General features: G+C 42.9%; 1 protein-coding gene across 1 annotated transcript in view; it reads left to right on the top strand.

Annotated features, from left to right (window-relative positions):
• TRIP4 (thyroid hormone receptor interactor 4) overlaps positions 1 to 14,369 on the top strand; it is a 461,936-nt gene that overhangs the window by 232,175 nt on the left and 215,392 nt on the right. Inside the window, exon 10 of the mRNA XM_085643987.1 lies at positions 13,764 to 13,888. Within this exon, the coding sequence (XP_085500113.1) occupies positions 13,764 to 13,888 (125 nt within the window). The remainder of the gene's footprint in view (positions 1 to 13,763; positions 13,889 to 14,369) is intronic.

Genomic DNA, 14,369 nt, shown 5'->3' with positions numbered 1-14,369 from the left:
GTGATGACCACCAACTGCCTCCAGCTAAATGCCAGCAAGTCGGAGGTATTGTTGGTAGGAAAGGACCATGGAATGTGTAGTGAACTGGTGGCCCGCAACCTTGTTAGTGCCCCCCCCCCCACCCCCCACAAGCAGGCTGTGAAAAATCTGAGGGTGTGGCTAGACTCGTCCCTCAACTTTCGAGTCCAAACCACGGGGGCTTCTTTGACGCATCCACACGACAAATCATCATTCAGGTGTCAGTAATATCAGGACTGGACTGTGCCTGCTCTCTGTATCTGGGGTCCGATAAGGCTGAAATTCTGAGCTTGCAATGGGCTCAGAATGCGGCAGCAAGAACTCTTCTTGGTGTGCGCAGGTCCTGTTCGGTGTCTAACGCCATTCGTCGTCTTCACTGGTTGCCCATGGCCAGGCGAATCGAATTCAAGGCTCTATGCATCGTTTTTAAAGCCTTGAAGTTGACCTCCCCTAGCATTCTGGCCAATTTCTTCTTCTCCATATATTCCCTCACGCCATCTACGCTCACAGGGTCAAGACCTGGTGGTGGTCCCCCGTACAGGGAGAGTCCATGCTGGAGGTCGCTAGTTTCGTAGTAGAGCGGCTCTCCCCTGAAATGCACTGCCGGCTCACATTCGGAGCCTTGACAACTACTTAGAATTTAGGAAGGCCATTAAAACTCACCTCTTCCCTGCACCATAGTCCCACCAGCATGTGTCAGTTGCTCTGCTGTCAGCGCCGGGACCCCCCATTGCTGGGGCAGCTGTTGCGCTATACAAGTTGTGGTAACATAACAGAACATGTAACCTCACACCACTGAGGAGCATCTTCCAGTGTCTTCCTGTGCAAGACTAGAGAGCATTATTTTTTAGTTTAAAGATTTAATACTAGTAAGTGTTTTGCAGTCCTAAGATCCATTTAGTTTGTGAATATTTCGAGTCTGTTAATGCTTTCTGCCATCATCTACCCCATTTTTGGGCCCAGACTTTACTTGCACGCCTTCATTACTTAGACACCCTGGATACCTTGAGTTGATTATTGTTGCAATTAAAATATTCTAACTGACATTTGCAGTTTTGTATAAGTTCAATAAAAATACTTGAAAAGAAGAATATGAAACTTAGCTAGTCTTTTGATGGAAACTTCTCAATGCAGATTCCTCACCTTTTGGATTCCCACAGGTGCCAGGCTGAATCCGAAAAAGGTTTTCAGAAGCATCAGTTGTCGCCATCAGACTCCATGGTAATGGTGCAGAGCGGTTTTTAGGCACCATCCCAGGGCACAGAGATCAGTTTCTTTTTCTCTGCAATTTTAGATGTGGATCTAGAGTTCCGCTTCCGAACTTTTGTCAGTTATTCACCGACCTAAAAAATGTTTTTTGACACAGGGTTCTTTCTCCCCAAGACAATAGGCTTCAAGTCTTGCCACACCTGTAGAAAGCAGATGGTGATTGTAGACCCACAGGATGTCTGCCTTTGGTGTCTTGGATCCAACCATGATTGTGTTCTGCAGCAAATGCTCCCTGATGACCCAAAAGCCTCCGGGAATAGGAGGTGAATCTATATGTCACCAAGCACAAGAAATTAGATCAGTCCTGCTCTAGCTCCTGAACCTGCACCCCTTTTAAAGTCTTTGTTACCTTTCAACCAAGCCCTGACGGAAACAGCAATATGTTCAAAACCAGGTTCTGTTTCACCAGTATATCACTCCATCGCTAGACGCCATAGGCCTGCGCCTGGTGTTCCGACCTTTTTTACCCCGGATCAGCAGCCAACATCGTAGAATCTTGTAGTTCTGGCTTACGCCAGTCAGGTGAACCTGAATGCCCTCTCCACTACCTCACAAGACAGGGAATCGAAATGCATTGACGCACTTGGCAAGAGGGTGTTCTCTTCTGTCAGTTTAGCATTGTGATCTCTGAATGTTTCTGTTTTATGGGGAGATATGGTCTCCTTGATTTAGCGAGAAAGATCTGAACTGTCCTCCAATACAAGTTTCATACTATTTACGCCCAGGCAGTTCACAATGACCAGGATGTGGCCAATTAAACTTTACATGCAGTCCTGGACACGAGAGATTGTGAGGCTGTACTATGGACATTAATGTAGCGATTCATCGTCAAATCTTGATGAGCGCCATAGGTGTTTCGGGAAATGTGCAGGCATTTCCATGGACATCATTTAGAGGTCCATAGGGGTTGCAGCTGTGACCCCTGGCTTCCCTCCTGCGACCACAGACACTGTCTTTACAACCCCTGGCCTCAAATGTGGCAAGGGCAGTGTTTAAAAATAGAAGTTAAAGAAGGCTCTAATGAGCCTTGCTTCTTTTCTGTGTCCCTCAGCTACATCGGGTGACAAGCCTAGTATAAATGCTCCTGAGTGTCTCCTGTTGTCACTGAGCATGTGAAGAGAGCAAGAAAATCAAGAGAGAAGGGGGATAAAAGGGAAAGACTAAGGGGCAATGAGGTAAAAATGACAAAAAGAAGAGCAGGAAGAGCACTCTCAGAGAGACAGGTGAGAGATGGTGGCAAAGAGGGATGAATGTGTGTGTATGTGAGATAAAGTGGTGAGAGAGCGAGCAGTGCAGGGGATTAAAGAGACATCAGAGAGAGGTGACCGGTGTGAGCAAGAGATTGACAGGTGTGAAGGAGAGTGTGACAGTTGAATGCAATAGGTAGTCGACGGATAGTTGGGAAAGAGACAGCCAAGAGTCAGACAGAGGAGAAGACCAGTGAAAGGGATGCCAGTAAAAGAGATGCGATACAGGCAGAAATAGATGAGAAAGATAAAACAGTTGTGAAAAAAGTGATAAAGAAACAGCTTGTGATAATCAACTGAGTGGCATAGGGATGTTGGAAAGACTTGTTGAAAAGATTCAGCTCAGAAAAGGATAAGTAAGAGACAAGTAATAAAAGGCATCTGAGATAGAGAGTGGGAAGACATTGAAAGAGGTGAGAGATTAGTGAGAAAGAGTCTGTTCAGAAAAAAGGAGAGGCAGAGGGTGGGGAGACATTTGAGAGAGGTTCTAGAGACCATGATGAGAGGGCCGCTCAGAAAGAACGGATTGCAGGTATATGAGAGAGGCGTAATAAATTGGTTAAAAAGACCGGTGTAAAAGGTGGGATGGACAGGTGAGAAAATGGCAGCTGAAGCAGGGAGACAATTGAGAATAGTGGTGATAAATTGACAGGTTACACAGTTTCGAGCTAGTGAGAAAGTTATGGTAAGAACACAGACATGTTAGAAAAAGCTCCTGAGGGAGAGGTGGGGAGAAGAAAAGGTGAGAGATACGGAAGTGGTATTAAGACAGAGACGGCTGAGAAAGAGACAAGGGAATAAGATGTGGGGGACAAGTGAAAGACGTGAAAAGGAGGCAGAACAGGAGAGAAAGTCAGATGAGAGTGGCCAGTATGTGAGATATAACAAACAGATCAGTGAGAAAGGCTGTTGAGATAAAGGAGGAATAATAAAAAATATTGACAGCTACGAAACAGACAGTTGAGGGGAGAGTGACAACAGATGAAAGATAATTTGATATCGCTTCCTGTGATGTCATTGGGGTTAAAATGGCATGGCTGTCACTTCCACTATCCATGGTATTATGGTGAATTAACGTCCTTGGGTATCTCTTATGGATATGCCTCTGGGCTGGCCGTTTGGAGAAAAAGCAGATTTCGCTTTGGAACACTGCAAGTAGATTCTTGCTAAAGCATGTTCTATGGGCATCCTACACTTCATCCACCAGTTCCAAGAAAAATATAAGAAGTTCGGAGGTTATTTCCTGGGGCTTTGCTTACCAACAGTGACAGTCATCTTAGCCTTTTCAGCAGCGCATTCTGCCCATTCATGTCTCTTTAGTGGCAGAAGGTGGGTCCAGTAGCAAGGTCAATCCTCCTCACCCATCACTCTTGTGTGTAAGGTGCACCTATTACCCCTTCGGGAGTCATCTGGAGGGAGGATGCATTTTTACATGCCCAACAGGGATGTAATTACCTCGGACCAATAGGTTATGTAGGTTGTTTTTCTGTTATACTACCCCATCTCCAGTTAATCTTGTTTTCATCGGTATGCAGTCCTAGAGATTTCCCACTTTCTCCCTCTCCCATCCGGAGCTCTCAGTGGTGACTGGTGCCTTATCTCTGGGCTGAAAGGACACCTGGATAAGTTGGAGATTAGAGACCTCTGGTCTCCTATGGAGTAGAAGCACTATAACATCATTCTGCAGGTGCACTCCATTTGATGGGCCCTTCAAGCCTTCCTGCCTTCCATCAGCGACAACCCGGTTCAGGTCCTGAAGAGTGGCACAACCATTATTTGGTATTGACATAAGCAGGGTGGATTGGAGTCCTGTGTGATGTGTCAGAAGGCGTTGAGACTGTGGCCACCAACTGGCCTTTAGGGATAAACCCCGAATGTCAGACACTTACCAGGTTTACTGAACGACAGAGCAGACAATCCTAGCAGGCATCATCTGGCTGACCACGAGCGGAGTTCACATATGAAAGTTGTTAAAGGCATCTGTGCCATGTGCTTTCGTTCTTTACAACACTGCTGAGAACACTCACTGTTACCCCACTTTGTGCCCTAGAGTTCTCTTCATGGGGTTCCTTGGGAGACGTCTTCCACCATCAGGGGGATTCTGCTCTCATGTATGCATTTTCCACTTTGCCACTACTTCCTCAATTTCTGAGGGAAGTCAGACAAGACCTTGCCTGGATTATTCTGATGACCATGGACCCCGGAGAGTTTGGTATTTTGAGCTGCTCTTTGTGGGACCTGCTGTCCCAGCAACAGAGCATAATTCTTCATCTGAATCTCTTCAACCTACGTCTCAGTGTGTGGAGATTGAGCGGAACCATCTGAGAGCTTTAGGATTAGCTGCAGAGGTCCTGAACTTCATCTTGGCAGCTTGCCGCTGATCCTCCAAATTGATCTATTCTGTCCACTGTGGCTTGGTGCTAGGACACTCTTTCTGAAGTACGCCTATTTGCACTATACGTTACCCAGTAAGGCTTTGTCATGTTCACCATTAAAGGTTACCTGTCAGCCCTTTTAACCTTTCGACATTTAGTGATCAGCCCTCCCTAATTAAGTCACCTGTGTTTTTCACGGATTTATGTGATTGTTCCTTCCTGTGCCTTTTGATATGTAACAGTGGGACCTTAACTTGGTTCTTACTTCTCTATGTGCACACCCTATGAGCCTATGTACAGTTGTTCTTTGAGGGTGCTGACCCTTAAGATTGTTTTCATGTTTTCAATCACTTCTGCTTGCTGCTTTAGTGAACTGCAAGTGCTGTCAGTACAATCATCATATACCACCTTCTTCTCGGGCAAGTTAGTACTTCAGACTTTGACATCTTTTCAGCCTCAGATGATGATGACGACCTTCCATGTGGGGCAGTCCATCCTGCCCCCTGCTTTCCTTTCTCTGCTGCATCCCTCTAAACTGGACAAGAAGTTTAATCAGCTGGACCCTAAGAGGGCTCTTAGTTTCTATGTAGATAGGACTACGGTGCTCTGGGTGGATGGCCAACCCTTGTTTGGATTCACCAGTGGATGAGTCGTCCAGAAACGAACACTATCCAAATGGATTGTCCTTTGTATAAAGATGTGCTATGCTACTTTAGCTAGGACTGTTCCTCTATGTAATTGTCAGGAAGCTACATGGACACATCCACACCTTCACCAGGCTCTACTATATCGAAACCGGTCAGCACAAAGGCCATTTAGCTTGCTCTGGCCTGAAAAACATCATGTTTCGGTGTTGATTTAAAAAGGTGAAGATTCTGTGGTAAAAGTATCCATCAGAAGACCAAGTTACCTTCAGTAATACTACTGGTGGAACTGCAGATCCTTCACCTCCCTCCCTCCCTGTTCTGTGGCATGGACGTCTAGGTGTTAATAGGGTTCTGCTCACTGTCATCATTTGCAGTCTATTACTGATGATCTCTGTATAAGGGCACATAATGCTATGTTGTTATTGGCATCAGAGCGCAGGGCTGATACCTGTAAACTGCTTTGCTGCACCCCTTTCGTAGGTGTGAAGAGACTGCCATGCAGCTTCATACCATCATGTTTGGGCACATGTGCAATTGCTGGAAAAGGTTTCAGCTCCTTGAGGAATTCAAAAGGTTGGAAATCTGCAGTTAGATAGTTCTCCATGTACCCTGATAGTTATATTTACATAATCCTAAAATAGAAGCCTAGTCCTTTGTTAGGAAGTTTGATGATAATTGTGGTCAGCTGCCGAAAAACTTTCAGTTCAGGCCAACAACATGCACATAGTTGCCCCTTTATATTTATAATATATACTATTTGCAACACAGTGACCACTATCCTGAATTTAGGAGACCTCCGAAGCATACAGAAATCCAATTCTCCTTCAGTACTCAAAAGAACATGTTTTTCAAAATCATGATATAGTATCCACACCCTTCCACTCGTGTGTTCATTCTACTCCAGCTCATTGTTGGTCCAGATGCTGAGGTTCGGCATTCTTTCATTTTCAAGCTAGATTATCTGCTTTTGACTGTAGTTGGTGCATTTCTTCAGTTTGTGTCCAATTCAGAAACCTGGTTTATCAAGGGTTCATCAACTCTCTAACATTACTGCAAGTCTCTTACTGCAAATAGGAAGTGCAACATCATGCCGCCATAAATGTTGGCTTAAATCAGAGTCCTAAGTAAGCAGAGAAAGTTCATTTCCTTATGTAAACATGTTCCTAGAAAGAAGCGTTTCAGTAGTTTCAAACACAAAATTGGCTTATTATCGTTTTTTCTTTCTTGAGCCGTATGGAGACTGTTGTTTTTGGCCTTGTTGTTTATAAGCTTGAATCCTGATAGGTCTTCTCGGCATTTCATTCTCTTGAGGTCGAAAACATGAGAACTATTGGGTTGTATAACAAACATCTATTATGAGTGCCAAAATACCCCTTTGGGTGTCTGTGTGCTTTAGACATACACCTTATTTTGTGTTAATTTTTGTAGTTATTATGGAGATTGAGCAGAAGCACCAAATTGCAGCAGTCTTCCAACTCTTGTCTAGTCCTTGGGCAGAGCAGGTAGAGAATTGACCAGGGATCTCTAGATGTTGTTATTGCATTAAGGTCAACATTAGTCAGTTAATGGCAAGTGAGGTGTTTCGACAAGCTGGGCCTTGTGGCCACTCTTCCCTCGGATAGTGTTTCTATTTTCTGCATGTCGAACTATTAATGATTTTCTGTGTTGTCTGGTGTGACTTATACCTGAAGAGATCTCCTGTTTTTTCCTATTCTGCAAATGACTGACATTTAGATCTTCATGTATTGGTAGCCTCAAAAGACCAATTGTTGATCAAGGTGTCCTTTGTAGCGATCAGCAGCTAGAATTGAAGAAGTATCAGTCAACAGTTTACCTTTCATTAAGTCATGCCTTCATTATATTGTCTTTCTGGTTGGTTTTTACCTTCAACCAAGCACACATTTGAGGCCCAAATTATCTCTGTAAATCAGATATCCTGAACAGAACTCAGTCTTGTTGGTATTACTCAGCTGTTACTGTAGTAATTCTGGCATGTTAAGTGCAACAGCTTTCGCACAATGATCCTCTTACCTCCAGGAGGAATAGGAGTGTCAAACTATTAAATCTAAACCTGAGTAGTATGCTTTGGGGAAGTCTATACAGTGAGTGGGAAGGTTCTAGAGTTTCATCCAGTTTTGTCCATCAATTGCAGATTGAATCATTGTTTTTGGGAAAGACACTAGATTATAGTATACAAGATCCTTGTACAAGAGCAACTGAAGATAAATGGATTAAATACTTTCTGGACTGCAGTGTCTTTCCCTCCTCTCCACCTATGTTGGATAACATTTATACGCTTCCAAAGAGGCCTTTTGTACTTTACATATGCCAGAACATGTCCACCCTGTACAGAAAAGGCACCATCCCCAATTTAATTTCTACTTTCCACAGCTATATGGAATTCAGGTGAGCCGTGCTTTCATTAGTATTGATTCCAGTAGACTGTGACAGCAGCAATCTAGAGGGGTGGAGAAGAAACATTTGTGGCAGGATTTCTTGGATCCTGTACAAATGCAAACTTGGGAATTATCACGTATACCGAAATCAAGCAAATTGGTTGTAGGGCCATTAATGTTCAAGACCTTCAATTCCTTCAGACCATCCAATATGCGAACCAATAGGATTTTAAGGATTTTAAGGTTTGCTTTTTTAAATCCGAATTATTAACCCATTCATCTTTTCATTTGCATGATCTTCCTTTTATTTATTCTGGTCTTCTGGAGCAGCATCATATCTGCTTTTAATCCCCTATCATAATCCAGGATTTTTCTGCATTTCATAGGATGGTAAAGACTATTTGTGTTTAGAAATAGGATATTGAGTTTCTATCGCTAAACACATATGCAACAAATTTACGACTTTCTATCCTGATCACCTTTCCGTAAATAAAATCTCCAAAGCTCTTCAGTTCACCTTCTGAGATTAAAGTGATCCTCATATCAAGACCAGAAAAGGAAAGAAAGAGATCGATTACATAGAAATGTAAGAGAGGGCAAGAACAATGAGCAGTAATGTACCAAACGTCATTAAACAAACAAACCAAAGTCCTCTAAAAACCCTTTCCCTAAATTCATGATATCATGCCAATATGAAACCAGTACCAACAGTCCTTCAAGAACCCTCCTCCCCAGCACACATGTGAAAAAATTGGAGTACTCCTGTTTGTCACAAGCAAGCACAATGAGGTATCTCTATTTTGGAACTCATATATTACAATACAGTGTAGGTGAAATAATTGAGCGCATAGAGCAGCCGACTAATAGATACTCAACATTTGAGGTAGGATGAAATCACAATAAATATAATATCTTTCCTAACGTTTGTCTCTGTCTCAATTTGTATTCACCCACCCATTTCATCTTCTTTTTTTCCTTTTTATTTTATTATCACAGTTAGTAACAGCATAAATATTACAATTCATAAAGACATTTTCATCATTCATATAAATAAGAGATGCAAATCAGACATAAATATACATATTCGTTTCCTAAACTGATCAGTTTTGGAGCTTATATTTTATTCTTCAATCTTAGCAGTAATCCCTCTTGAAGAAAAGAAAAAAAAGGGCACATTCAGATTCTGTAATAGATTTGCCCCGGGGGTACTCCTACCTCTCACCCCAAATTTCAAAAAATGTAATTGTGGTTCCTACTCTTCGAGAGTACAATTTTTCTTTTGCTTCAATTCGAGTAATCTTGAGTTTCCATAGGGAAAAAACTGGACCCTCTACCATTTTCAATTTTGTAGGACTTAGCGACTACAGATGCAATAAAAACATACTATCATTGCCGGATAAATAGATTGAACGCATCAACAATTACGAAAAGGACAGCCTTTGAATCAGGGACTAAGACTATCCGTAGCTTTCCAGTAAGCCACTTGAAAATCTGCTTCCAGAATTTAATTAAGACCGGGCATGAGAAGCACATGTGAAGTCAATCCCGTTGCGATAGTTACACCTGAAACACGTCCTTGAGATAGATGTTGTGTAGTCGAGATGATGTATAATGTGGATAAAGCTGCCACTTACAAAAAAAATGCCATGCGTTTAAAATTAGCGCCCCTAATGGCCTTATGCGCCCACATTATTATAGAATCTCCATGATTGTATGCCAAATCTACAAACTATAGAGTTCTGAACTTTTTGTAAAGTTTGTGGAACTATTTTTGTATGCAATTGTTCCTGGAAGATATGGTGCCAGTAACTTGCCCCTCTGGCCTCCATCACATAAAAAGTATAACTAATCAAATTAGAAAGAACATCTTTGGAAAATTGTAAATTACGTAAAAAAAACATTTCTTCATTGTGGTTTTATAGAGATACTTTCAAGCTTTTTACATTTTCAAGTATGTGAGCTTTTTGCATGTATTTGCTCTTTATTCTTGAAGGATCCACAGAACCAAGCCTAATCCCCATAAACGTCATCATTGGTTGCAGATCTAGAAAGATATTTCTTCTCTGGGCTGTTCCCATAGCATAGTCTTGCTCAAAAAATCCTGTGACCATCTCATTTGAAATTATGATTTAATTTAGCCCAGGAGAGAGTTATCATTAAGGGAATATGTTGCAGAGGTCTAATGTTCACAGCACTCGGATACGACCTACATTTAGTAGGATGTGATGGAACTCTGCGCCCCCTCAATTTCAAAGTCTCTGTGCAAATTTAATCTAGAGATTGTAGGATCCACTTCTCCAGGAACTTGAAACATACATTTGCTTCTTTTTCTGCAATATTCAGCAGACCAAAAATTCTGATATTCTCTCTTGTGTTTCTGCTTTCAAAAATCGGTAATCTCACATTCTGAAAAAGACTTCTAACTGCAGATTGCTTACCTTGGGAATTTCCCCAGGCACCAGATTGGATCCGTAAGATTTTCATAGCAACTCACTTGTGTTTCATAAGTGGCATCAAGAAGCTCCGCGTTGCGTCCGTCCCGCGGAATGTGACGTCAGGTCCACTATATCTGAACCATCTCTGCATGCTAATGTCATTTCCTTTCTTTCCACAGCCTCTGAGGCAGATCGAAAGCTCATCCCTCAAGTCTGTCAGACTTGAAATTATTTTTTTCACTCCGTAATTCCAGTGTGCATTACCCTTCCTAAAATCTACAGGACTTAAACTGTGCAATGACTGCCACAAGCGGATGTCAGTGATGGATCCACTGTCTGTCACTGCATCATGTGAGAAATATGCTAAGATGAACTCCACCGCCATCCGTTAGCTGAAGCTACATCACAGTAGTCTAATAAGGGCCTGTTGCGTTTGAGGGCACTGACGCTCTCTCAATCTCACGGCCGATCTTCTGACTGGTCATCTTCAAATTGAGGTCATTGGGTAAGTCTAAGAAGAGTACAAAATGTAACAAGTCCAAACACGGCTCTCTGACGTTCCACGAATCCCAACACTTGGAGTCATGTGACGTCCCAGGTACCGCAAAGCCCCAGCGAACTTCTCTGACCCTGGAACCAATTCCAACTGTCATGCCTCTCCGGCCTGACTTTCCTGACCGTGATGTTATGCCGCACGAGCTCTGAGAACTTAAGGAGGCTATGGACAAAATCTCCGGTTCCCAACTGGATCCCCCCAGTGCTCATTCGGGCCCCAATGATCGCCTAGTCTTGACCTTAGATCAGTCAATTACAGTTGGCTCCTGGGGAGATGCATGCTCACCTTATAGGGCATGGTGTTGCATATCTTGCCCACAGTCCCAACAATAAGGCCAAACCTCCAGCGCCTTGTTTAAGATAGACTAGACATGGTAAAGTAATCCATTTGATAAGCACCATGAATGGATTCGCTCAACGGTATATACCCGTTGACGAACACTTTCGCTTTGGAGACAACGGCAAATCTGCCCAAGATTGTTTCAAAGAGAGTAAGGCAACGGTGCACTCTCGTGGGTGTGCTCCACCAGTGCGCCAGGTCCCCCAACAGTTTTGTCCTACTGTAAGGCTTTGGGAGGAGATATCAACAGAGGCAATTGCAAAATATGCCTCAACAACTACAGGCCTCTCAATCCTTTTGAGGGAGAGGCAGGGGATTAAGATGCCAGCGTCCAGGCCCCCTTGGGCAATAATCTACCCAAACTCCAGCCCCCCCTCCTGTGCCTGCCGCAAAGCGTCACTATAAGCAGCGCTTGATCACCCGGTGGGGGTCGCAAAAGCTTTCACTTCTGGTTGAAGGAGTATCACATCCAACCCGACAAATGGGTGCTCCAGATTCTGGAACATGGTTGCTACTACCCTTTCTGTTACATGCTGCAGATATGTCACCCTCACCACAACATCTCCCGGAGGGCAACTTTTCCATAGTCCATGGGGAAGTTCAGGGTCTCAATGCTAAGAAAGCAGTGGAGAGGATGCCAACATCAAAGATCGGGACTGTCTGTTATTCCTGTTATTTCCTGGTGCCGAAAAAGGACAGAGGCCTTCGTCCAATACTAAATCTTCACCCTCTGAACTTTTTTCTTCAGGATTAGTTCCCAATACTCACCTTGACCCAATTTCTGTCTGCCCTAGATCAAGGAGACTGTATGGTAACGTTGGATTTGCAGGATGCCTAAGTCAACATTACCGTTCCTCAGTTCCACAGGCATTACTAGCAGTTTAAGTTAAGCATTTTTAGTTCTTAGTGCTCCCTTTTGACCTTACCAGTGCACCCTAGATGTTTACTAAGGTGATGGTGGTGGTCACATGCAACTACGTAGGTTGGGGATGCCATTCTTCCCGTACCATGGCAGTGGGCTCACCTGAAACAGTGATACATACACCACCTCCAAACGATGGCCGGCCTGTTGACATTGTTGGGATTTTCCATCAGCATGCCGAAGTTACACATGACTCCTTCACAATGTCTCCCCTTCATGGGACCTGAAGTTTTATAAATCACACGCTAGATAGTCATGCTTTGTAACCTTGTGTTGACCGTCTACACTATATTGCTTTTAATCCTATCAAAGGGACCCTTGAATAAACATATCCCTGAGTACCCTATAGGTAGTTGTAGACTACTTTCACATTTCACTACAGTTTTCTATTATCCCCACTGTGTTGTGGTGGACTGCAGAGGTGCAGAAGCCCCCCACCCCCACATCTCCTGGCCCTAGGTCTCCCCGGGCATACACAGCCTGACCCCAGGACAGGTTTTTTAAGTTTCAGGCACTCTGAGCTGGAGCTTTAGGCTCCTAAGCTCAGTAGTGTACTGACCCATTGTGATTGGTATTATGGCTGCATTGTGTGGTCTGCATACAGAGACTGGCAAATGTTTATGGTTGTTTTTCAATGAAAATGCTTTATTGTCAATATGCTTATACATATGAGTGTTGATTAATACAAATATAGTTGCCATTGACAGATTGACATATTGATAAAATATATAACGTGGCTGTGATATTAATGAGATGGTCCCTTGACAAAGCCAGTAGACCTGCCTGATATCTATTAATGTGTTGATCCCTTAAGAAAAACAGTAGACTTGTCAAATATATATATATATATATATATATATATATATATATATATATATATTATAGTGATGTTAAATCTGCTATAGATGTGGGTGGGGGGATTGTGATCATGGGGTTCGGGACCCACTATGGACTGCTCTGCTTCGCTGCCATGGAGGAGTCAAAGTCTGCGACGGGGTACTTGGGTCCCAATAAAAAAAGACAATAGCGGACGTATGGACTCGCAACCAATCCAGTTTTTTACAATACACTATTCTTCTGCAGATCCTATGGAATAGACCGATGGTAAGTTTTATAAACTACTCGGCAATTACTCCAGAAATAATCCCCAATCCAATTTAATTTCATCATACATCCCTATCTTGTTAGTCAAGATCCTATTTAATTTATAAACAGCCATTTAACAGCTTGGTTGAATTAGTCCATATGCTATGTGAAGTCATGTAAACCTGTCTGCTAACTTTACTGTGCCATGAAGCCTAAACTCGGAACTCCATATTCAAAACATTGCAATCAAGTGCACATTTATTAAGTACTCCAAGCAAGTTAACTTGCTTTATATGGTATGCACTCGTATGACTCAATTATGCAATATATGGAAGACTTGCGACACTCATCACTATGGGAACTATGTAGCCAATTATGTTTTAGTTAGTGTACCCTACTTTATTCCATGGGTTACTGAGAGCATTGTTTTCGAAAATTGTCTCTTTTAATTTGATCTTCATTGTCTATTTTAGGGTGGAAGGTAGGACCTGGTATAGCTCACACCGTGGGCGACTATGGATAGCGGCAGCAGCTAAAAGACCTTCACCGCAAGAAATCTCTGAGCTTGAATCCTCCTACCGAATGCTGCATCGAAAAAGTAAGCACTTTCAACAACTATGAAAGAGCTTTAGAATTGTTGTTGTTCTCTCTTGATAAAGTAATTTTCACTTAGTATTTTGCAAATGCTCCCGGTACTGCTGTGGCATTTTGGTCTATTCTCTTAGGATATCTAACTTTTGAATGTTCAGGAAGGTCAGTGTCTTGGTATTCTAGTGTCTGCAGTGATAATACTGCATCCGTGTTTTGAGTGTAGCAGACATAATGCCTGTTTTCTTTAATCAGTAGCCATGCTCACTTAGCTGCCGTCCTTTGGCATAAGGGGCTGCCATTCCCGGCCAGGAAGAGCTGACAGAACTCTTCTTGACCAAGTAGTTTTTTCGGCAGAGGAAAAACACTCTTGAAAAAATTGAGCATGTATGTTGACCTGCCCAAACCCTGTATTTGTATCCACTTGGCTTTCCCTCATATCAGTCCTTTGTTCTCCTCTGAAGAGACTGAATAGTTACATATTTCCTCCC

The sequence above is a fragment of the Triturus cristatus genome, chromosome 3_1, assembly GCF_964204655.1.
Source record: "Triturus cristatus chromosome 3_1, aTriCri1.1, whole genome shotgun sequence".
Taxonomy (NCBI): domain Eukaryota; kingdom Metazoa; phylum Chordata; class Amphibia; order Caudata; family Salamandridae; genus Triturus; species Triturus cristatus.
Note: the sequence above shows the minus strand (reverse complement) of the source record. Positions and strands in the feature narration are given on the sequence as shown.